Source organism: Engraulis encrasicolus, chromosome 4 (assembly GCF_034702125.1).
Source record: "Engraulis encrasicolus isolate BLACKSEA-1 chromosome 4, IST_EnEncr_1.0, whole genome shotgun sequence".
NCBI lineage: Eukaryota > Metazoa > Chordata > Actinopteri > Clupeiformes > Engraulidae > Engraulis > Engraulis encrasicolus.
Window position 1 is genome coordinate 29,171,559 of NC_085860.1, and position 24,488 is coordinate 29,196,046.

The 24,488-nt window shown below is 43.6% G+C and overlaps 1 protein-coding gene across 1 annotated transcript; it reads left to right on the top strand.

Moving 5' to 3' along the window:
• LOC134447582 (chromatin remodeling regulator CECR2) lies at positions 1-24,085 on the top strand. Its single transcript, XM_063197104.1, has 16 exons — positions 1-421; positions 3,340-3,434; positions 4,783-4,966; positions 5,437-5,564; positions 5,749-5,838; positions 6,284-6,348; positions 9,119-9,279; positions 9,737-9,805; positions 10,491-10,626; positions 11,549-11,678; positions 12,477-12,606; positions 12,841-12,967; positions 15,747-16,129; positions 17,058-17,189; positions 17,610-18,657; positions 19,012-24,085. Exons 1-16 carry the CDS (start codon positions 302-304, stop codon positions 21,225-21,227), a joined length of 5,214 nt encoding a protein of 1,737 aa, XP_063053174.1. The 5' UTR covers positions 1-301; the 3' UTR covers positions 21,228-24,085.
• Positions 24,086-24,488: the final 403 nt, after the last annotated feature.

Consider the following 24,488-nt stretch of genomic DNA (forward strand, 5'->3'; position numbering starts at 1 on the left):
CAAAACCAGTTGTCATTTATTTGTTTTAAAACATAAGTTTAACCTTCTTGTTGCCTTCGATGTGCACCCCTCCTGTCGGTAGTGGTAGCGTCACTACCACACATCTGTTGGCTCTCATTGTGAGGGGGTTGTAATGGATTAGCTAGCCGTTTTCCAAGAGTTATAATGGCATTAGTGGTAGTCCCGCAGCCTGCGCGTGTGTTGTTTAAAGTTCAAACGTCATAGCAAAACGATGTAGAAACATTTTGTTTGATCGATGACGCCTTACTAATGTGAGACATATAGGCAACACCATTGAAAAATGTCCCAGGGATGTACAATATCCGTGGAAGAGATCCAGTCCTGGTGGGAAGTCCCCGCCATAGCGCACTTCTGTTCGCTTTTCAGGACTGCGTTTAACTTGCCAGACTTCGAAATAGAGGTAATTATTTTGTGTTTTCATGTGTAATGTTAGCGTGTTAATGGAGAAGCAAACCAATTGTATCCATTGTTTTTGTAAGTCAAGAGAGGCATGGTATGCGGAATCAATCAGCCAAATCAACTCTAGCAGCATGCTATCTATGGCGATAAGTACCCTTAGCTAACAGTGTGCTACCCAGCTAGCTAGCTCACCAGTTATTCAATTACTTTGCAAGTAAGCTAGTAAGGTAAGCTAGCAAGCTACTAAATTAGTTATGGGCTGGTCGGTGGGCTTTGTTTACTTGATGTGCTCTCAAACTGAAGACAAGAAAAACGTTCCTCTGTGTTCAGGAAATGTGAAATTGTGACATGGGTTGTTTCTGACACAGTGAAGTTTGATTTTGTAGATACACCAATTCATTTATGTAACGTTACAATAAATGACCGTCGTAACTTAAATAGTTGACCCGAGTTATGTATCCTAGCTAGCGTAGTTAGCTTCTATCGTCGTTACCGTCGTCCTGTGATTTCAATCGGGCTACTACTACGCCATGTGGCTGGCCTGGTTTGTTTATCAGGATAATTAGCTTTTTGTTTTGCTGAGCTGTGTGGTGCAGCGGCACTTGATGTCTGTTTGTTACACACGCTTTGATGTAGGCCCAATGTGTAACTTCTGTGCGATTTATAAATTATAATGAGGGTAGCTGCAAAGTTCTCTTGAAGCTGAAATGTTACGCTTGGATTGGAGACCACAGCACAGATGGCTTTTTTGGTGTTTTGCTCGTAAGTTTGTGATGATGGAGTGCTGTGGAGACCGCCCACTTTCCCACTGGCCTATCAAGGCCTATCAAATTGTCCATGCTGAAATAATAATAATAAAAATATTTTAAACTGGAGCACCTGTGGAGTGGTTGAATAGTGCGCGTGAATGCAGATAATTTTTAGTTGAATGGAATAGTTCTAATTCTTTTTTTTCGATTGCTTCATTATTGGTCTGATATGTTGCAGGTGCATACATCTGGCTTGTGGTGAAAACCATGTCATTGAAAATAAAAGAATAAATCAAAACAATTCGAAGCAAGCAAATATAGGCAGCTGTCAGGCCATGTCTGCAAAGTGTTCCCAAAATTTCCATAATACAAAACCAATGCCATACTGTAACTTAGAGCATTTGTTTAGAGAGCAAGAACAGCATTTATGTAGCAAAGATTCAGTCTAAAGATCACACTCATCATCCACAATGGAGATACATGTTGTGTGTGGGCAATGTATGTCTCTGTGCCTCGGCAAAACTCAAACCAGAGTTGAATGGTGAATTAGTGGCAACTGGCTTATCACAATACTTGGATTTTGACAGAAGAGAAAATAGATTAGATTGCATAGTTTCACTGCTAAACTGACTGCCCATGACCCTGTTTGCAATATGGATGTGATCCATTTGAAAACCATATTTATCTTACATCTGTTTTACTATGCTTACTGGTTGAAGCAAAAGGAGCAACATGTTCTAGAACACTTTGTCCTAGAGCTGTACAATTAATCGAAAATAATCGAATATCGTGATAAAATCGTGAAATCTGAGTTTTGATTTCAATCGTGATTTAATTGTGGCAATATTGACCTACCTTTGAGAGCGTCCTTGAAGCCAGAACATACTGACAGGCTGGTGTTTCTGGACAGACATCTGTCCACCTAAGTTTCATGCTATTGCCTTTACATAATTATTACAATTCATTTTATTTTGCTCATCCCGTATATAATTCATTCTTGGTTATATTTCATCTTGTTACAATTTTCAAAAAAATCTGCAAAGAATCAATAATCGTGATTAATAATCGTGATTACAATTTTGACCAAAATAATCGTGATTATGATTTTTTCCGTAATCGTGCAGCCCTACTTCGTCCCCTGCCTCTCTTGCCCTTCACCATGTTTATTGAGCTAATCATGTTAAAAATGGAAAAGCGCAATCCTTGAGAATTGGCTTATCGTTTATCCATCGATTATCAAAGCAGGTCTGCAATTGTGTGTTTACAGTACTGATTTCCTCAGATCTTTTAGTTCAAGGCTGATGATCCAACCCAGTGCTCTTTACCATATTGTAGCTTGATTTATGTCCTTTTTTGCTTTGGATGGAAGTGTCTGCTGATCTGAGTAATGTAAATAAATGCAGGGTGCATGCCATTTTTCCAACCTCCCCTACTTTCCTCTGTCCTTCAAGTGAAATCAGTTTTATGTTGGGCGTTCATCTAACATTTAGAATATAAATGTGATCTATCTGAAAAAAAAACAACTTTTAGACAATTTTCCTCATACACCACAAGTCTTGATGTCATTTCCAAATATGGCACAATTAATTGAAAGAAACTGAAAATCGTGCTTTGTGGCGTGACCATTCAAACCATGGCCGTGATTATGTAATTGTGATAACACAAGGGGCAAGAGGCCTGCCTTAGGGCATCTGTCAACATTTTTCTGGCCAAAAATCTGTAGGCCCCCCTAAGATTCATGCTATACCCTTTTACATAATCTTTATTTTGTTAATCCATTATATACATTCTTTCTATATACATTTTATAATTTTAAAGATCTACTTTCATTGTCATTTCATCAATATTTTTGTGTTCACCATTGTTATTGAATGCATTATGCGTTGCTTTTGTTAAAAAAAAACTTTGTTTCAAGCCGTCTTTGTAGGCTAGTGAAGTGGCTTGTGAACAAACGACGGTTTTCTGATCATGATTATCACTTTTTCCATAATCGTGCGCCGCCATATTTCCAGATATATGTTTATAGTTTGAAATTGAATGTTAAATGAATGTTCAAAATAAAACTGACTTTACACATGTCAATGAGGACCGAGGACAGGGATGCAAGTTTGAAGAAATGACGAGTTCCTGCTGTGTTGAAGAGACTGACCTGGTCCTGTTGCTCTTTCAGGAGTTGGAGCAAGCGGTGCTGAAGCAGGACCAAGACTTCCTGGCCGATCTGATCTGCTGTCTGCTGCAAGGATGCTACCAGCGCAAAGACATCACGTACGTTACTTTGCACAGAGATTCTCTAAGCTATGAGAGGCATCTCTCATTGGCTCCCATTATAGCCCCGTTGGCGAACGCAGCCAAGTAAAAGATGAATGGGAGCCTATTGGGCTAAATGGCTCAGCAGGGATTTGTGACGGTTCTGTTCTCTGGTTTGTAAAGATGTGTGCACATTCTGTACCTTATCATGGAAGTTGTATTAGAAGTGAAGTTAAAGGTTCCTGACATGGCTTTGTTCTCCCAAAGACGTGTTAGTTTTATCCTGCAATACACTAGCATTCGGCTAATACTTGCTGGCCGAGGAATCTCTGCGACTATTCACGACCAGAGCTGACGAGAAACGTACTCTGACTGATCCTAGCAGAGACATCTACGGTCACACACCTCAAAACCCCCCACCACCGTCCAACATGTTAATTGAAGGTGCCCAAATTCTTAAGGATGAGCGCAGTCATTTCCTTTACCCCATGTACACATGCCGCTTTTCCACCACCTTAAATGCAATAAATAACAGGTGTCCGCAACAATCCTAACATAACTTTAAACACATCGACATCTGAAGTCAGACTTAAAACTACAAAACAAATGGCGTAGTGCCGTAAAGTCGATTGTCACGTGTTATGTCATTGCTATAGTTGAAATAAGGGTCATTTTCACGAATCTAACACTTGACAAGATGCAAACATGTCGGCAAATGCTTTCACGTACTCATATCTATTGAACGCGACTTCATTGTTTCCAGGGAAAAAATCACACGGGCAGATAGTTCTATGAGAAGCGTACAGCCCCATTGGCACCCATTCATTATTTACTTGGCTGCGATAACATAGCTGCAGTGCCACTCCTGGCCACCACCAGCTAGTTGTCGTTCTTGTACAATATTCCATTTTCTTGGCTTTGCATCAACACTGCCAGCTACTGGTTGATGTCATTGTGGGAAAATTGGTGCAAATGTAGCAAACATGTGTGTGGACCCTTTTCCTGATCTATCATTTCTTTACCCACTGTTCCAAATGTACCAGAAGACCTAGTTATCTGTTGGAGTTATCTGTTTTTTCCACATTGGAAAGAATTCTGCACACGGTGCAAAGAATGTATCTGAAACTTTGTGTCAAAGAAATGTTTTGGCAGTTTTTAGTCCAGCACCTCTGCTTGTGTAATGTGTAATCTTGTCACTCTTTTTGTTTCTTTACAAGATGTGTTGTTTTTTTCTTGTTAATCTATTGCTCTTTACATGTAAACAAAAGGCCCAAACTGTTTTTTTTTTTTAAGTGTGCTGTTACAAAAAAATCGCAATATTGGTGTAATTAGGGTCTTAAATGTGTGTTTGTTTGTTTGCTTGCAGGCCCAAGGGCTACAGCAGCTACCTGGAGGACATCATCAGCTACCGCTGGGAGATGGAGGAAGGGAAGCCCAACCCGCTGCGCGACGGGCCCTTCCAGCAGCTGACGCCCCGCACACAGGTGGAGCTGCTGCACAGGCTCTGCGACTACCGCATGGACGCCGCAGACGTCTTCGAGCTCCTCAAGGTACTTACTGTGGTGTTGAAGGCATGGGGCAGTGGCCTTAACATTTAAAAGCTGATATTTATTTTAAAAGAAATCTTTCTGATAAAGTTTAGACATAGTTATTCTTTTCTTATTCTGTTTGGTGTAAAAACTATACATGGGTTCTAAATTTTTGTTTTCCCCTGAATGCGCAAAACTAACTGCGCACAACTCAACTTTTGATTGTTGGAAACCGCTGTCTGTCAAAAAATTGGCTCATGTGGTTGGCTGCCAGTGTCTTGCCCCTCTTCACAATATCGTGTTTACAAACACGGTTAACCCATGTATAACTTGGTCTTCTATCATTTCTACGGTGTACCTACTACCACAAACTACTGCATGTAATGTAAATGAATACCAAAATACACAAACTCGCATATCACTGTCACAACAGTACATCCGTGCAATATTTGTTTGCATCTGTGATGGCTCATGAGATGAATGTGTCTTAGGGTCTGGATGCAGACAGCCTGCGCGTGGAGCCTCTGGGCGAGGATGGTGATGGGGCCCAGTACTGGTACTTCTATGGAACTCGCATGTACAAGGAGGAGCCGGTCAACGTCAAAAAGGAAGAGGCTAGGTAAGAAACGTAGTTAAATCGTTGAAGGCAAAACAAGAGGGGTCATTTTTGAAGTTGGCCAATACACACCTTATCTTTTTTGAATGAGAATCTTCACGGATATCTGCTACGCCTGAAATCAGAATGGTGGTCCTTCAATTTTGTATTCCGCTGATTAAGATCTGATCCCCATTTTCCTCCCCAGTGAAACTGCCCCACCTAAAGAGCCAGAGAAAAGGAAAAGAGGAAGACCACCAAAGAAGAAGAAGCTGGAGGAGGAGGAGAAACCTCCAAGGTAGTTCTGTTTGACCTTGATCAAACAATTATGGAGCCTATTCTGCCCAGTCTGAATTAGGGCTGTGACAATATTGAATGGAATCGTGATTAATCGTGATACATAGTCACGATACTGTATCGCGATACAAGAGTGCAGTATCGTGATGTGTCCTTTCAAAGTTCTGTTACCCTTTAGTCCAGAAAACAACCACATGATATGATGTGGTAGTGCTCCCAAGCTTCAAATCATCATAATTATTATTTTGAAACTTTATTATTAGCCTTTTGCAACATATTCTATGTATAAACTCATAGTTTTTATTTATATTTTTTATTCTATAATTTTGGCAAAAGTGAAAAATCGCAAGGTGAATACATGTATCGCAATGCACCTTGCCAATACCCACCCCTAGTCTGAATGTAGCAGTAACAGGTCATTATTTTTGTCTTTTTCTCTCTTGCAGAGCACCAGATGCTATGGTGGTAGATGGAAGTGAGAATCTTCAACCTGAGCCAGGCCGTGGTTCAGGTAGTTAAATGCTTTTTGCTTTTAACTTTGTTGCAGGACTATATATTGTCCCTGTTGTGATCGAAGTGGAAATCTGGCCTCTGGTCATGTCCCACTCTTAACCCCATCTCTCCTTATACGTCCTGATCTGTCTCTGCGGTCTTCAAGGGCATATGTGTGCACAGATGGGGACGAGGGGGTGCTAAAGCAGCTGTCCCCTTTGCCCCACTGCCATTTTTTTAAATAGTTTTTTTGTTTTGTTTTTCGTCACAATATATTGTGTGGTCCATGTTGACATGATCATCTACACATGCTTGACAACCAAAAGTACCAGGGGTGTGGAACCTTTTTCATTCAAGGGGCCACTTCAAATTCCTCCAAGGGCAGTAAAAGTCCTCCAAGGGTTGCACTAGGTCTATATTGAAGGCAGCCACCTTTATAACAGACCCCCACCTTCTCTATGTCCCCTGAATATAGCTTAATTGTATTGCAAATGGAATTTCTAAGACGCCTTTACAGAATATGTCATATTCCATATTAAGCATAACATTAAAATTATGTCGGGGGGGCAGATAAAACTGCTTCAAGGGCTACAAATGGCCCTCAAGACATAGGTTCCCCACCCCTGCTCTATACCCTACTATGGCAGCCATGAGTTGCATACCTTCCACCCCTCCCCCAAAATATTGGGCCATGGCACTGTTCAAAGGCAGTTTCGGCCAATTTCAACATGCAGTTATACTATACTGCTCACTCTACCACTGCCAACGACACATCTTTTTTCAGTCCTTGTCCATGTCATGGCCAGCTAATGGATCAGGTGCTGACAAATCAGGGGTAGAGTGCAATACAACTGCATGTTGAAATAGGCCGGAGTCGGCCCTGCCGTGGCCAACCGGTAGGGCATTCGCCTACCATGCGGCTGACCCGGGTTCAATTCCCGGCCCGGGTCTTTTGCCGACCCCTCCCCGTCTCTCTCCCAGTTCGCCTCCTGTCCACCTCTCACACTGGCCTATCAAATAAAGTCAATAAAGACAAAAAAAAAAAGAAATGTCCCGAAGTTGCCCTTTAACCATTGGATACCATTAGCATACAGGCCAAATATGTACAGTGGGGTTCATATGTTTACATACCACAGCAGAATATACGCTTTCTTGGCGATTTCTCACAAAATATGAAGGATTACACAAAACTTTTTTTTTCAGTCATTGCTAGAGACTAGTTAAGATATTTATTAGCAATATTCTGTGTTTACTCTTTCAAAAGCATGATCACAACCCAAACTACCCAAACGACCCTGTTCAAAAGTTTACATACCCTAGTTTCTGATGCTGAATATGGCCCTGTTTAACATCAGGGACCGCTCTAAATTGTTTGTGGTAGTTGTGGATAAGGCTCTTAATGTTCTCAGTTGACAAAACAGCACATTCTACCTGGCAGAATGGTTGTTTCCTATAATATCTTTGGGTGTCTTGCTGGAACCTCACATTTGAGGTTTCCCCTGAGTGGCTGAATGATGTTGAGATCAGGAGAGTGAGACGGTCGCTCAAAAAACTTCATTTTATTCTTTCTGAAGCTAATGACTGGTTGATTTGGCTTTCTGTGCTGAAATATTGTCATGTTGGCATGTCCAAACAATGGACCACGTGCAGTTTCAAGACTGATGAGTGTCAAGTTTCCTCCAGTATTTTTCACAGGGCAATGTATTCATCATTCTGTGAGTATGGACCAAAAGTGTAGTGCATTTGTAACTCAAATGTCCCCATGACATCAGTGGTCCATAACCATGTTTCACAGAAGGGATGGTGTAACTTTCATCATAGGCTCAGTTGACTGTTCTCCAAATGGTACTGTTAATAGTGGCTGAAAAAAGTTCCATATTGATCTCATTTTTCCAAAAGACTTTGTCACAGGTATTTTGATGCTTCTCACTGTGCTATGTGGTGTATCATATGCAAAATAACATGTTTGCATTTTTGTAGTAATGGCTTTCTCTTGGCAACCCCCAACAGCCCATCTTTTCTCAAGTGCCTCTTTCCTGTACAGTTTAAAACATTTTTTCATGTTGTCCTATATTTCACCTGAAGTTATTTTTTGGTTGTCCTATGCCTCCTGAACAATTTCCCTTGCAATGATCATTGCAATGCAACGATTCCCTTGCCCATTGGCTTGATTCCAACCAAACTCCTCATATTGCATTTCTGAATTGAAATTCCAACGGTGCCAACATGACAATATTTCGACACAGAAAGCCAAATCAACCTGTCATTAGCTTCAGAAAGAATAAAATGAAGGTTTTTGAGCGACCATCTCACTCTCCTGATCTCAACATCATTGAGCCACTCAGGGGAAACCTCAAATGTGAGGTTCCAGCAAGACACCCTAAGATATTATAGGAAACAACCATTCAAGAAGAATGGGCTGTTTTGTCATCTGAGAACATTAAGAGCCTTATCCACAACTACCACAAACAATTTAGAGCGGTCCCTGATGTTAAACAGGGCCATATTCAGCATCAGAAACTAGGGTTTGTAAACTTTTGAACAGGGTCATTTGGGTAGTTTGGGTTGTGATCATGCTTTTGAAAGAGTAAACACAGAATATTGCTAATAAATATCTTAAGCCAGTCACTAGCAATGAGTGAAAAAAAAGGTTTTGTGTAATCCTTCATATTTTGTGAGAAATCGCAGAGAAAGAGTATATTCTGCTCGTGTATGTAAACATATGAGCACCACTGTATATATTTTTAGGTGGCAGTGTAGCTAGACCCTTGTTGTTATTTCTGTTTCAGGGCGTGAGCGGGGAGCTTGGTCTCTGGTGTGTGACACAGAGGAGGAGTGGGTCAAACTTGCTGAGAGCATCAAGGACAGGCCATCACCCCAGGACCGCCACCTGCACCGCATCATCACCCAGAACTTCCTCCCGGAGATCGCCAGTATGATCGAACACAGGGTAAGTAGTAGTGGCACCTCTTAACCCATTTTAGCCTAAGCCCTTTTTGGGAAAGGGTGCTCTCTGACTATTAAATCCTAAATATCTCAGCCTCCGAAGCAAATAAAAAACATGAAATTAATTGTATTTGAAAGCTAGGAGCCACATCTTGCATTAGAATGTGTTCATTCAGCTCTAACATACCCACATGTTTAATAAAAAGCCTCAAATCTCAAGAGCCTGAATGCAGCGTATATGTGTCTCCAGGCTAAAATGGGTTAAACCAATGATTCAGGTGAAATTGTGTTTGTTTGTGGTAATATTTTAAGAGCTTTGTTGAAAAAGGAGGTATATCTGTTTTGGAAAATAGAAATTTTTGTATTTGGTTTTGCATTGCAAAATGCTTTTTAAAAGAACGTTTTCAAAATATTTGAATGGCAAGAATATTTGATGCATCTTTGTGACCTCTGTCCTGCAGGAGAAGGAACAGAAACAGAAGATAATGGGCAGCTACCACAAACACGCAGAGATAAATGGCAACTTAGAGGTAATCAAAAAGACCAGTTAATTTAGCATTATTGTTACAATGACTATATCTCAAAGTCTAGGATCCTGGCCTTGCTAGGACGTGAAATGCCCAGTGATTGGATACTCTTTAGTGAACTCCGCGGAGTATTCAATCACTAGGTGTTTCACGTCCTAGCAAGGCCAGGATCCTTGACTTTGAGATGCAGCCAATGACTATTGAGTCTTCTTGGTTGGGTTTTTGTGCCAGGTGGAATGTGTCCCTTTCAGTGAACTAGTGGAGAATAACTGAATAAAAGCTTTTTAATCAGTAATGATGTAGTAACGCTGTTATAGCAGACCCAGTTAAACGTCAAGCCTTTTTGTTTTTCTGCTTGTTGTCATATGCACGTGTGCAGGAGGTCATGAAGAGCAAGACTGAGGTGAAAAAAAAAAGCTTCAATGGTTAAGCGATGTTATTCCAATTTAGTTATTCTCTTAGTGTCCTAAAGGGGCATAGCTGCCATAGGATTGCAGTTTAGAGTCTTGCGTCATATGGATCCCGGAAGAAACTCCTAATGAATCGCCTTTGCCTTATCAATCGTCTCCGATTATACCAAAGCTCTTTCCTTCTCTTTATGAATCGTCTCTGCCTTCTTATCAATTGTCCCTGGTTATACCAAAGCTCTTTCCTTCTCTTTCTGATCATGTGTCCGTGTGCGGTGCAGGAGGAGGTGGTAAGGAGCAAGACGGAGGTGAAGCAGCAGAGGGAGGAGGAGGAGGAGACGCGACAGCTGCTGATGGAGCAGCTGATGCAGGAGCAGAGGCAGCAGGAGGAGATGGAGAGGGAGCGCGCTGTGGAGGGTGAGGAGGAGGAGGAGCTCAGCTCATACTGTAGGCCAGTGGCCTGATCTTATGGTGCATTCTTTTGAAACCCCGCCTCGGGAAAGTGCAATAGAATGGGTACTCAAGGCCCTGTCGTTGCCAACCGGTAGGGCACTCGCCTGCCATGCGGCAGACCCGGGTTCGATTCCCAGCCCAGGTCCTTTGCCGACCCCTCCCCGTCTCTCTCCCAATTCGCTTCCTGTCCACCTCTCACACTGTCCTGTCAAATTAAGTTGAAAAAGACCAAAAAAAAAGAATGGGTACTCAAATCGGGGTTCCGAAACACAAACTCGGCACGGCTCGGTGTACTCTGAGTTTGTTTAACGTTGGTGTGTTCAGACATGTGTATTGTCCCCAACTGTTGCAATAGAACACATTTACAACGGTGGTCGGGAGAACAACCTCGGGTCTACCGACAGCCGAGTTTCAAAAGAATGAGCCATAAACCCCCAAATGAAGAGAGTAGAATATCCTCACTGTACTAACAGAGTCATAGAAGTAAGAGTTGGGCTAATCCCATTGACCTCCGTGTTCCATTTTTACACAAAGTTTTATATTTCCAATAGTTCCAGGAAGTGAGCGTCGAACACAGAAAGTGCACTGAAGTTTAATGTAATTCATTTTTACATCATCTTTGCTTGTTATGTAGTGGTTCTGTGTTAGTCTATAATGAAAAGAAAGCCACAACTGACAAAAGACCTTGTTGATTAAAACCATGTGATAGAGATACTCTTTTGTATTTCAGCACACACGATGATCCGAAGGTTTTTTTCCTTGTTTCATGCATTTTACTTATTGGATTTGGACTTGAATGTTGGGTCTAGATATTAACTAAGTATCATTCTATATTGGCCCCATTGACCATAATAATAACGGTCCCATTATAAAATGTTCCCTACAGACCGCGCCCGGCGCCGGAAGTTGCGTGAGGAGAAGGCATGGCTGCTGTCCCAGGGCAAAGCCCTGCCCCCAGAGCTGCTCAACCTGGAGCCCAACTCACCTGTACACCACACCCACAGAGCTAAAGACTTGTAAGTCTCTCCTCAGCTTTAACCCAAGGCCCCACCGATATATCGGGCCGATATTTAGCATTTTTGGGATATCGGTATCGGCCATACTTTCAATAAATTTCCACCGATAAGTTTGTATAACTTTCACAACCAATTTTGCAGCCGTTTCCTTCTGAATGCATCTTCTATTCCGATCTCCCCACTTTGAGTCCATGAGAGTTCATTATTATGACTAAATATATGTGTATATGTAATAATAATAATTTATATTTCATTACATTTTATTATGAACAATATTTCTACATATCGGTTGCACATATTGGTTATCGGCCTCCCGTTTCCATAAATATCGGTATCGGTATTGGCCCTGAAAAAACCATATCGGTTGGGCCCTACTTTAACCCATTGATGCCTAAAGCACCTGCAAAAAATGCCAGCTGAATGCCTATGCCCTTGTTGGGAAGGTTGCCCTCTGCCTATTAAAACCTAAATATCTCAGCCTCTGAAGCACATAAAAACATGAAATAGTTGTTTTTAAACACTAGGACGCTGATTTTATCTCATTTATCTCACTCAAAAGTTCCAATAATTTAAACTTGGACATGATAACTGATAACTCTGCAACCATGACATCGCTTCACTTTATTTTGTACTCTTCTCACAGCCTCAGGCCGTGCATCGCTGGAACACATACAGATTCTGTTGATGCAGCTTCGGAGTTCACATACAAGTTTAGCATTTAGCATTGAGTCATGAATCTGACTTGAAATAGTGAAACATTGTCACCATGCAAATGAACTTTTTTTTTTCCCCTTGCAGTTACGAGTTCGATGATGAGTACATGGCATTATATAAAGTCTTGGAGGTGCTGAAAGCCCATAAAGATGCATGGCCGTTTCTTGAACCTGTGGACGAGTCCTATGCGCCTAACTACAACGAAATTATCCAGGTGCATTTCCTGTCCTACCTCCTGTTTCTTTAGCCTGAAATTAGAAGTTGCATTAATGAATTTTATCTGTAATTAGTGGTACATGCATTACTTCAAGTTCTTGGTTATACTGTCTTGTCCCTTATGGATGTGGCTGAAACAGCCATCAACCTACTTGACTTGCCTTGCTAAATGAACTAAACAGCCCTATGAAGTTGTTAGTCTTAATGTCTTTTTTTTCCTCCCTTTGCATAGACACCGATGGACCTTTCAACAATCGAAAGGAAGTTGAATGAGGGTGGATATGTTGTCAGAGATGATTTTGTGAAAGACGTGAAGCTCATCTTTGAAAACTGCCTTGAGTACAACGGAGATGACAGTGGTAAGTTTTAGGGTTGCAAGGGGGCGGAAAATGGCATGATGTTTTTCAGGAGTTGGGCTTGCCCCCTTAGTTCCAGTGAAAGGAGCTTTGAATGCCCCATGCACAACGATGGTGAAAGACTGAAACATTGTGAATGACAGATACTGCTAAATGGTCAGTATGCAGGAGTTGTGTAGTTTTTTTTTTTTAACGGCAACCTAATGCACCTGCCTGGTGTGTGGAAAAATCCCAAGTTGTAAAGAGTTCTTCTTCCTCAAGCTGGTTTTTCCTCCCTGCATTCTATACATTTTGCCCGCGCTCCACATGCCTTGAAAATGCATGTCGGTGAAGCAATCCGGCCCTTTTTGTGGACAAGTTCTGTCAGCACCCTCCTTGTTTGGGCAGATGGCAAAATGCTGGGTGACTGATGAGCTTTACAACATGTATTTCTGTTGAAACACGTAGAACTACCCTCTGTGCTAACTCGTATCACCCACTTGAGTCTGGAGAGGCACTCACCATTTTGGACATGGTGGTTGTGAATATGACTACAACTGCTTTCAATGCTAACAAAGCAACTTCACATCAGGTTTTAAGTGATGCAGATTGCCAACAATAGTAGCGTTTGGAGTGCGTGCACATCCATGTAAAACAGGTGCTGGACTAAACGCGATCAAACAAAAGAAGAAAAAGGTCTTCTGCACACTGTTGCTGCTCCCAGTTTATTATACGCAACGTTTCGACCAGTCTGGTCTTCGTCAGGTGTAGGTGTGAGTTTGTGTTTTTGACAGTTCTTTTAAAGACTCAGTCAAGGAGGGACGGACGCACTGCGCCGATGACTGACAGCTACTCGAAAGCCTGTCATATTTAAAAACACAAACGCAAAAAAGAATTATACAAAACCCCAAATGAACATGCAAGACATTTCATAAAGAACAGGGGGGTTGACAGGTTAGGAGGAGGCCAGCGGGGCGTTTGGGGGGGAAAAAGGTTGGAACTGGCATAGAGGGACGCATCTGTTGTCCGCCTGTCGGCCTTGTTTCACTAATACTTGCCACCAACTTCAAGTATTCATTATGACTGGGAAAATTGTTCTTTTCATACATCGTGATGCCTTGAGTCGTCCCCCCCAGGTGTAACCAGGGTGCGATTTGTCAAAAAAACAGAGGGGGGGATGTTTTTGTTTTTTTTCCATGAAACGTGACGTCACAAAATGAAGTTAATACGACTAACAGCTCAATATTGGATGATATCAAATGAATAACACAGTCAAAAACAAGGGGGCAGGGAGTTTTTTTTCCAACCCAGACACGGACACTAAGACAATGCGTCTTCATTCAGAATTTTTTTGTAATGCAGTTGGACATCTCTTGCGCAAACATGTTGCACTGAAATCGCCAAGGGGGAATATCTGTGGCCTATTTCGTGTGGCAAAAACACTTCAGTCACTCACAATTCCAAGCGCACTAACCCTAGACATACCCACCGAGTGTAGGCAGAGGGGGCTACTTCAACGTGTCGTCCTCATGCGTTGCAACTTTCTACAAACTTTTAGTCGGGTCATATAAATTCATTGCATGTTCAGGCGCTACTCCACCCATTCCGTCTGCCTTGACAGTAGCTTAGATTTACGATCAAGGCACAACGGTTTCATAGCCTAACATGCAGACAGAATTACTTGAACAATTTCAGTTTTCCTGATGGCAAGGACGCAAATTTGCACACAGGTGACGGTTTCATACCGCAGTCTTAATTCAAGTAGCTTAGTTCATGACCTGTTGGGGTCTTTCATTTGTTTGTGCCCTTACAATCTCCTTATGCTCCGTTTGCAAGCATTTCCCTCTAAGCAGCGTATATAGCCTACAACAGAACAGAAGAGCCGCGTTTAGCCTATAGGTTTGGTTCACCCTGATTGCCAGGACGCACTTTTGCACACAGATGACTGGTTTCATAGGCCTATAGTTCCTTATGCGGTCTTTTATTTGATTGTGGTGCATTAATTCAACTTTTCTGCTCCATTTTAAAGCACCTCCCTTCCTAGAGCACCTGCTTTTTTGCCATTTGCATTCTGCATCCAATACGGCACCTCATCAATTAGCGAGAGGGCGCAACGCGCTCCTCTTTTGTCTACAAACCCCGAGGAAAGTGATCAGGACAGGGCGCCTCTCGCAACATCTGCCTACTGTCGGTGCGTCTTTGCATAGCCACTCAAGAACAGTAGGGAGTTGGAAGCAAAGTATTTCAAACCAAATGTCTTTTTTAACGTTTCCTTCGTTTGCTCCCCCACTGACGCTGCGCTTATGCAATGCAATGCACCCTTTTTGCGCGCCTGTTTGTAGGCACTAGCCAAGTAGTTGGGTAGGTTGTTTTTTATTTGATGGTCCATCAAAAAAAGGACGCTTTGGCGTTTCATTTTCGCAGGTCGTTTGCATTAGGATAGGTTACTAATTCCCGTAGGCCGACTGAACGCAACTTTGTTGCATATTTGCTGGCAGTCGGGGACCTCGTGAACATTAAAGCTTCCACCACGTCGGGCAATTTTGAAAGTGAGTGCAATGTACACTGCAGAAAACGGTCACAACTTGCTTTACATGTCAACATTTTTGTTAGTTTATTTTGATAGGCCTATTCGCGAGCATATTTTCCAGCAGAGATAAAAACCAGAAGGGGGGACAATCCCCCCCATCCCCCCCGGCAAATCGCACCCTGGGTGTAACACCTTGATGGAGAGAATAATGATTTTAATCAAGATGATGATCACTGTAATAATTGCCATTTTTTTCTACTAATACTGTTTCAGAGTATACAATCATGGCGGAGTCTCTTGAGCGCTGTTTCACGCGGGCCCTTCAGAAGCACTGCCCCTCGGAGGAGTGTGACACGGATGAGGAGTTTCACGTCAACAGCGATGACAAGGAACGCAAGGACAAGAAGAAGAGCAGCAAGTCCTCCTCCCAGCGGCAAAGCCAAGGGCCTGAGAGCCTCATCCGTGCCACCGAGCAGGCCACCCAGCAGAAAAAGAAATCCTCCAACACCCCCAGCGGCAAGAACGCAGGGAGCGAGACCAAAAGCAAAACAGCCGGTCACCCGCCACGCTGGGAAACGACTCCACCCAACGCCCTGCCTGCCGGCATGAGGCCGCATGAACACATGAGGCCCGGCATGTATCCAGGAGCTAAGCCGGTATGTTAAATTCTAGCCTGATTATCATCGACTTAAAAATCTCCTCCAGACTTGGTCTGACCAAGAGCATAATAACTAACTTTTCCCGAATGGTAGACATGGTAGACCCGCCTCACTTGGGTTGCTACTGGTTGTTTGCTTCCTGACAAAGTAGGAGTTCCCGATTTTTCTGGAGCTCAGAAACGGTATTTGCATTGCTCCTGGCCTGACTAGAAGCAACACTGAAGGTGTTGCGTCACTAGGAGGGCACGGCCTGGCTAGTTAAATTCCACTGTACTTCTTTTCTGAGAGCTAGTTTGTGCCATGCAATAAATCACAGGTTTTCTTCTGGTCTGCCTTAACAAATGACTCGTATGACACATTGTGTGCACTAGATCAGTGCTCAGAGTTTGGAGTTTGGAATGACGGAGTGCATATCCATATTCCTTAAAAAAGTGACCTCTTTTTGTACGGTGTATGTTTGATGTACTGTATGCATGTATGCAGCTAGACACATTAATTATTTTTTTACCCTTTGGGATTAATAACATATCTATGATCAGGGTATGATTTGTCGGAAAACCAGAAGGGGGGATATGTTTCAGATTTCAAGCAATATCAATGGAATTACATTGAACTGAGATAAAATCATGTAGAAAAAGTGGCGATATCAAGACCAGAAGGGGGGACAATCCCCCCCATCCCCCCCTACAAATCGCACCCTGTCTATGATCATAACCAGGGCTCTAAATTGACACCAGCCAACCAGCCAAATGCTGGTGAAATTTCAGTTTTGCTGGTAGAAAAGACCAACTTACTAGCCACTTTGATCCATTAATGAGTGTGTGTTTTTTCAGTAAGATTACCATCTACTATCGACTTTGGTAAGTTTAAAGTAAATTTAGAGCCCTGATAATAACATAGCTCTGTTCTAATTTCCTCTCTGCAGCACCCGTATCCTGGTGGCCCCCCCGGCCCTCATATGCTGCCGCAGCAGATGATGGCCATGGGGGAGAACCAGATGATGCCCATGGGCCAGGACCCCCGCGCCCACGCCATGCCACCTAGCTACAATATGCAGGTAAAATGCACTGTTAGTCAAGTCAAGTCAATTTATTAGATTAGATTAGATTAGATTCTTAATTGTCCCATATGGATATTTGTTTTCAATCAGACTGTTCAGTTCCATCAGGTTAGATCTTGTAGTACACATCTCATTTGCTGTACATATAAACACCATTTTCACACCATTTATTTATAAAGCACTTTACAAAATACAACAGAGGTAGCTGTACAAAGTGCTGGACAAGTAAGTGGACTTGGAAGAACCCATAGAACACAAACAGACATACTGTACTTTGAGGACACTGTTGATAGAAAGTTCCCATCAAGTCTTTATTGAAGAACTTTTGTTATTTTATTAGTTTCATTCGTTTTGTAGTAGCATTTATGTTGTCTGTTTTCGTATACCATCCCATCCATGTATGTAACTGTGTTTCAGGGTCCCTACGGAGGCCCTGAGGGTCACTATCCAGGTCCAGGCAGGATGGTGGCTGAGAACAGACCTTTTCCACCACACCACCAGAGGCCGCACCCGTACATGGGCCCCATGCACGGCCCTTCGCTGGGCCCCCGGCCGATGGCCCTGCAGTCGGGGGGCTTGTGCACACCTCCGACGGAGGACGGCATCTATCCAACCCACCAGTTCCCAGACGGAGGGCAGATGTTCTACCGCGGCACCGGCAGATTCCCCGGACCAGATGTCCCCTCTCAGAACAGCTCTTGCAATCCTGGACAGCCCCCTCATAACATGTGGCCGGGGATGAACAGTCACGGCCCACCAGGGGGACCCATGATGATGGACAGAAATAGGAACCCCAGGCATCCGTTTAACATGGGCCCGGTTCCCAGGTTACCCATGAAGTCTTGGCCAGAGCAGCCAATGGACTGCGCTCCTCCACAAGGCGATCCTACCAAAATGGCGCCCGGCGGGGGTCCCCTTAATCATCCCGCCTCTCAACGGCCCATGAAGGGGGCCCCCCAGAATTCAAGGCCCATCTTGGCGTCCATGTTGGAGAGCCCGGAGATGTTGGCACTGCAGCAGCTGTCAGCCTCGTCTCAAGCCCCCATGAGCCGACCAATGAGCACAATGCAAGGGATGCCTCCAAGGGCCAGTGGTCCAATGAGCGCATTGCAGGGACCACCTCCTCAAGGCAGTGGTCCAATGAACGCATTGCAGGGACCACCTCCTCAAGGCAGTGGTCCAATGAACGCATTGCAGAGACCACCTCCTCAAGGCAGTGGTCCAATGAACGCACTGCAAGGGCCTCCTCCTCGGGGTAATGGTCCTATGAACGCACTGCAAGGGCCGCCTCTGGGAAATGGTCCAATCACCACATTTCATGCTCCACCTCCTCAGGGCAGTGGCCCAATCAGCACACTGCACGGGCTTCTGGCTCAGGGCAGCAGGCCAATGTTCACCGCAAATAATGTTCCACAAGGAGTCGCTCCACCATGTCCTGCCTTAGACAGCCAAAGCATGGAAACAGGTGGGAACTCTTTGATTAAAATTACGCATCTTTTTTTGTTGGTTTTTAGGCAACTTGACTTCTTTATGGAGCTTGAAGGTGGCTCTGTGCCTGTAAGGCAAACCTTGATATTTGACAATTATCATATGAATAGGGCTTAGCCTACAGGTCCACTCTCTAGAGAGATAATACTGCAGGATTTCCACATCAGAATTAAAGCTGAAGGTGTCCTTAGTTTAAAAAAATGGCAATCTCTTCAAGCCTCTAGACGTCCAGTTGTCTTCAACTAAACTCTTGATCACTCTTGACAAATTGTTGTTGTTCTGAAAAGCTGCTTGAGCAGGACTCAACTGAATGTTGTCTTTGTCTTCACAGATTCGACACCATCAAAGATTCCCAGCATCCCACCTGCCAGACCTCCAACCAATCAGGAGTCTGGAGCTACTCCGGGTTCCGTGGAGAGTCCTAGCTCTCAGAGGTCAGTAGACACAGAATCTGCAGTGAGACCTGACAAGGAAAACTCTGTACCAGATAAAGGGAATCCTGAGACTGAGAAGAATGATCAGGAAAGAAACAAGAGTGTCCAGAAAAAGAATGACCAACTTTCTCAGGCGCCAGCTGAACCTGGTAAAATCTCCCAAAGTCCCCCACAAGAGAACTCCCAGACTGTACCTCAAAACTCAAGTGCACAGTTGCCGTCAAACGGCACTCAGAGCGCCCCTCTGGCCACAGCGCAGCTAAGATCACTTGGTGTTCCTTCTCAGGCACTCCAGAACATTTCGTCATACCCGCCACCAAGCATCCCTCACCCACACGCTTCTCATGTTCCCCCATTTCCTCCTCAGGAAGTCCCCAAAGTTACTCCACAAATGGTGCCACCTCAGTTTGTGCCTCAGAGTCCTCCTTTCGAGAACTTTCAGAAAGAAGCACCCCAGTATCCCCATGGCAGACCCCCTGAAACTACCACAGACACGTCTACAGAAAACGGCCAGAGTGGCACACAGCAGCAAACACAAGACAGACCAGGCGGCGATGCCACGTCTGAGCAGCCGAAGATGACACAGCTTGCTTCTTCTTCTTCTGACAAGTCCACCTCTGCTCCACCAATGCCTACCACTACAGACCCAGGTACCAACAGTGAACTCCAAAAGCATGGTCCCCCTAGTGGACATTTGGAATCTCATGACAGCACTAACTCAAACTCGGCCACACCTGCTCTTCCTGATGGGCATCTTGGTAAAGGCTCTGCTCCAAAACCGCAAGGAGATGGTCCTCTGCCTGGTGGTGTTTCACAGGTTCCTGGTGACCCAGCTAACACCCAGGTTGGGCCTCTTCCTCCTCATGCCCAGATTGGGCCACATCCTCCTCCTCCTCCTCCTCCTCCTGTTCCCCAATCACTTCAACGCGGTCAAGAGAGCGAAGGCTCAACATCAGTCACCCACCAGTACCACCTCATCGGTGGTGGTGGTGGAGGAGGAGGAAGAGCCCCGCCGTTTATGCAGCACATGGGCAAGCCGGTGCAGTCTGCTCCAAATGGTCACCAGCAGCAGCATCCAGGTCCAAACATGATGCCTCAAAATATGAACATGCAGCCCAGTGGTCCTCCTCACCACTACGCCCAGTACCAGCGTCCTCCTCACGGCATGTATCCGTCCCAGATGGCCGGTAAACCGCCACCACAGGGGGGCGGCAACCCCAACATGTTCATACCATATCATTATCAGCAGCAGCAGCAGCAGCAGCATTACTATGCTGCACAGCAACATCAGCATCAGCAGCAGCAACAGCATCAGCAGCAGAGCAACAGAGGTGGCTTCATGCCCGAGGAGTGGCGCAGACCTCACCACCACTACCCTGGTGCACCACCCGCTGGCGCTCCATACCCGCCCTTAGCCAATCCTCCTGGCATCAACGGACGTTTCAAAGACGGCCACGTGCCCGTGGGGCCCATGAGCTCAGACGACGCTGCTGCCGCCACCGGCAACATGGTTCCCCAACAACAAAACCAGAACCAGAATCTTCCCAGTAGAACACAGCAGGCTGAGGGTTCTTTGGAGAGCAGCAAGAAGCGCCCAGTCAAGCCTGCTGAACTGGACGAGGGCTTAGATCGTCCTGAGAGCCCGAAAGAGATTTTAGATTTGGATAGCCACAGACTTGCGTCGTCAAAGCGTGCTCCAGCCCCAGCTCCTGCTCCTGCTCCTTACCCCCAAACATCTCACCCCCCACAGCATCATCATCACCCGGGCAACTTCATGTACGACACTCAGAAGGCGCTCGGTAGAATGCCACAAGGTGCCGGCCCCTACCCACCACACATGATGGGCAGAGGCCCATTTCCGCCCCACCATCCTCAGAACAACTACCCTCCCAGGGAAGGGCCGTACTCGGCCCAGCAGCAGCAGCCCAACCGCTACCTTCTGGAGGCCTTCCATAGGCCACAGCAGCAGCTTCCGTTTGGCCTCAGCCAATCACACGTCTCCATGCCTCCTCGGCCAGGTCAGCCCCCCCACCAATCAGCTCTGCATTTCCAAGGACCAGTGCCCACGCAGAGGGGTCTGCCTCCTCCTGAGCACTACTTTGGGCCTCGGTGAGGGATCTTAGTTGGGACTTCTTGATGTTGACTGTCTTGATTGTTTGGTGAGTGAACAGTAATTGAATGGATTTGTTAGCTACATCCATCTTCTAAATTCGTGTTGAAGAAAACCAGTCAGGCATGTGTTTTTTTGTCATCAGTGTCCCAACACGGTTCTGTTTTGTGATTCAATGGTAAAGGGACAAATTGGCCAAAATGGTGTATGTTCCAAACGGAATGTTTCAAATCGAAAAAGGGTAGATGTGACTTCACAAGTAATAAAACGCACCAGGCCTGAATTAGCTGGCTGTGGGAAGCTTCAAAAAACTTACAAAGGGCCTTTTTAGGCAGCGACAGAGCAGAACATCTAAAACTATCGGTTTAAGTTACTTTTTACTGGAAACACTATTTTGTGTGCTAACACTGAATACATCTGGAAAATTACCCACATGTTAAACTCAGGTTCACCAACTCATGAGAACTTAAGAGTGTTTGTTAAACGTGCATCCAATCACTTATTCTCAGTCCTGTGACTGCACAGGGCTTGTAGTTGCCTTTTGTATGAATGTATTCTTGTGTGACACCATATGACGCATACCACTAGGGGCTTTTGTGAAGGAAGGATGAAATGGAACGTGTAATCGAAAGAAAGGTAAATTGTTTTTTTTTTTTGGTTACTTTGTTGCCTTCATTTGGATATTTTTTGATTGGATTTGGATTTTTATTATTATAATTTTTTTTTTTTTATATACAATTTCATACATTTTATAAATACGTATTTTAGCCTTTAAATAATACATTAAGAAGGCAGTGATCCTTACTTGTACAAAACTACTTTCCCAATCCATTTTCATAAGGAAGAGGTGGACTTATGTCGTCAAACTGTATGTCTTGTAATATTTTGTCTTTGTAAGCATGTTCACAGTGGTCTGACAGGTTGAAAAACTGTCTGCTGTATATATTCTGGACGGCGATTCATAAGGGCATTTCAGCAAATGTGAATAGTATGTTAGGGGAAACTGTAGAGAAACGACTAGAGAAACCGCAGCGTCTGCTCAATTGTTCAAATGAGTGTTTCCCCCACCCACCCTCTCCCTCTTCTTCCATCCTCTCAACTCTTTGTGCCGATATCCTCAGGGTGTAGTTTTGAATACGGGTATTTCTCCTTTTTTTAACACCACTGACAAATGGCTCAAACTGTGACTTACTATGGTAACCTCACCTTGTGAAACACAGAACACACTCTTGTTCAATTCTGGTGTCTATGGAATTGACATCGTTCTCTCTACAGAAGCAGAATCATGCCCCCACACTGTGGTAACCTTGTAAACCTTAGAATGTTTGGATCGGTTTTGTTTGTCATTATTTTTTGGTTAGTCAGCATGTGTGCATATTAGAAACTGTTGGACTTGACCTGTGATGCTTCGTTCTTTTGTCTGTTTTGCACCCATTTTGCACCACTAAACGCCCCATGCAGGCAGCATGAGGGGCAGAATGAGCCTCCACAGTTAAACCAATCTACCTCACACACTTACACTACATACTTTTTTCCACCATGGCAGACAGATTGCTCTCCGATCTGAACTGATGCCAGCTACGAGTGATATTGTCGCTGTGATACAACCATTAGCTCGGTGGTTTGTCATTACAATACCAATGCCTACATATTGACTTGAGTGATTTTATTGCCAGTTGTTAATGGAAACTTTTTTTCCGTTTTAATCTTGACATGAGTAGCATCAAGAAAGAACGGCATGCGTATGGTGGTTTTTCAAATATAAGAGTGAAAGATGGTGTCTGAACTCCCTCGTTTGACAGGAATGTGGGATTCATTTTGATGACCCTCCCTAAATTGGCTAATCTTCTGTTGCGCTCTAGAATACGAGACAGATCAGCTGTTTAGTGTAGTGGACTACTCTACTCTTGGTCACAGTTTTGAAACTGTAGTTTACTTTATAGCAAGCACACGCATTACTGCGTATTGGTTTTGAAGTCAGGAACGGTTGTAGACATTGCAAATGTAACCAACTTTTACTTTAGGTACAACTTGCTTGAGAATACTGTGTGCACCACTGCTGTTATGACTGTTACCATTTGTGTTTTGCCGGTATGCTAGTTTCTTTGTACAGTGTTTTTTTGTTTGTTGGTTTGTTTGTTTTTAGTCCTTTATCAGGTAACAATTTAGTATAAGTCTCTTAAATATCTTTATAAATACTTTGTAAATAATAAACTAATTATCAACAAAGATTTGCAAATGTTTGTAAATGAGTAAGAAATACTATGTTGACACAACACAGCTGCAGCAGTTCTGGAAGATTGTCCTCCAAAGAGCTAAAGAGATAAAACCACGGGGTATGATGTGTATTTGCCTGCTAGACACATCTAAACTCATCAGTTAGGCACCGCTTCTCACTCCACTGTGCAGCCATAGGGAGGTTCTTACTCATTTACAAACATTTGTGAATGTTTTCTTCATAATTAGTTAATTAATTAATGTCAATAAAGTGTTAATGGTATTTCAAGAGACTGTTATTCTAAAGTGTTACCGTCTATTACACTAGAAAAGCTCTAGTGTGCGAGAGAGCATAACAGTCCAATTTCTCTACTGCACTAGTTAAAAATAGATTTTAATTTTAAACATATTTATTTACTCTTTGTACATTTGGATTTTATAAAGTATCAGGTTCTACCTGTTACTATCCACTTCTACTTTTGTAGCGCAGCGACGAGGTGCATCTGCGAAGGGCTGGTATTTCTTTTTATTTTACTGTGAAGTTTACAAGTACCTAGTTTATTGTCAGATTCTTTTGTAAATGAAAGTATTTTTGTAATGTAGCTCTGTACTTTTCGTAGAATAAATAACCTTGCATTAATTGATCTCCTTAGTGATTCTTTGTGATTATTACACACATGTCCAACAGTGACACCGTGATTGATCGTGCGTACACACAACTGCTGATGTCATTGGCCAGATTTAGGACACTCATTTCAAAGGTTAATGTAATGAGAACCCGATTCCCTCATTAGGTGGTATGTATGCTTTGAATCATATACAGCTCCTTTATTCCTTCTCTATACTCTTCCCATGACTTGTGTATGAGTTTATTTTTGTCTCACTAGTCCATATCATAGAACGTAGTTTTTATTTTTATTTTTATTTTTTTATTTAACCTTTGTTTAACCAGGAAGGTCCCATTGAGTCACAGTGACTCTTCCTCCAGGGAGTCATGGCCAAGAGGCAGCAAGTTTTACATTTCAGAAAAGAAACACAAAGACAGAG

Coding starts and splice junctions, on each gene's coding strand:
- LOC134447582 (XM_063197104.1), top strand. CDS start 302: ATGTCCCAGGGATGTACAATATCCGTGGAAGAGATCCAGTCCTGGTGG. Junction 5,839..6,283: donor GAGGAGGAGAAACCTCCAAG/GTAGTTCTGTTT, acceptor TCTCTCTTGCAG/AGCACCAGATGCTATGGTGG. Junction 12,607..12,840: donor ACTACAACGAAATTATCCAG/GTGCATTTCCTG, acceptor CCCTTTGCATAG/ACACCGATGGACCTTTCAAC.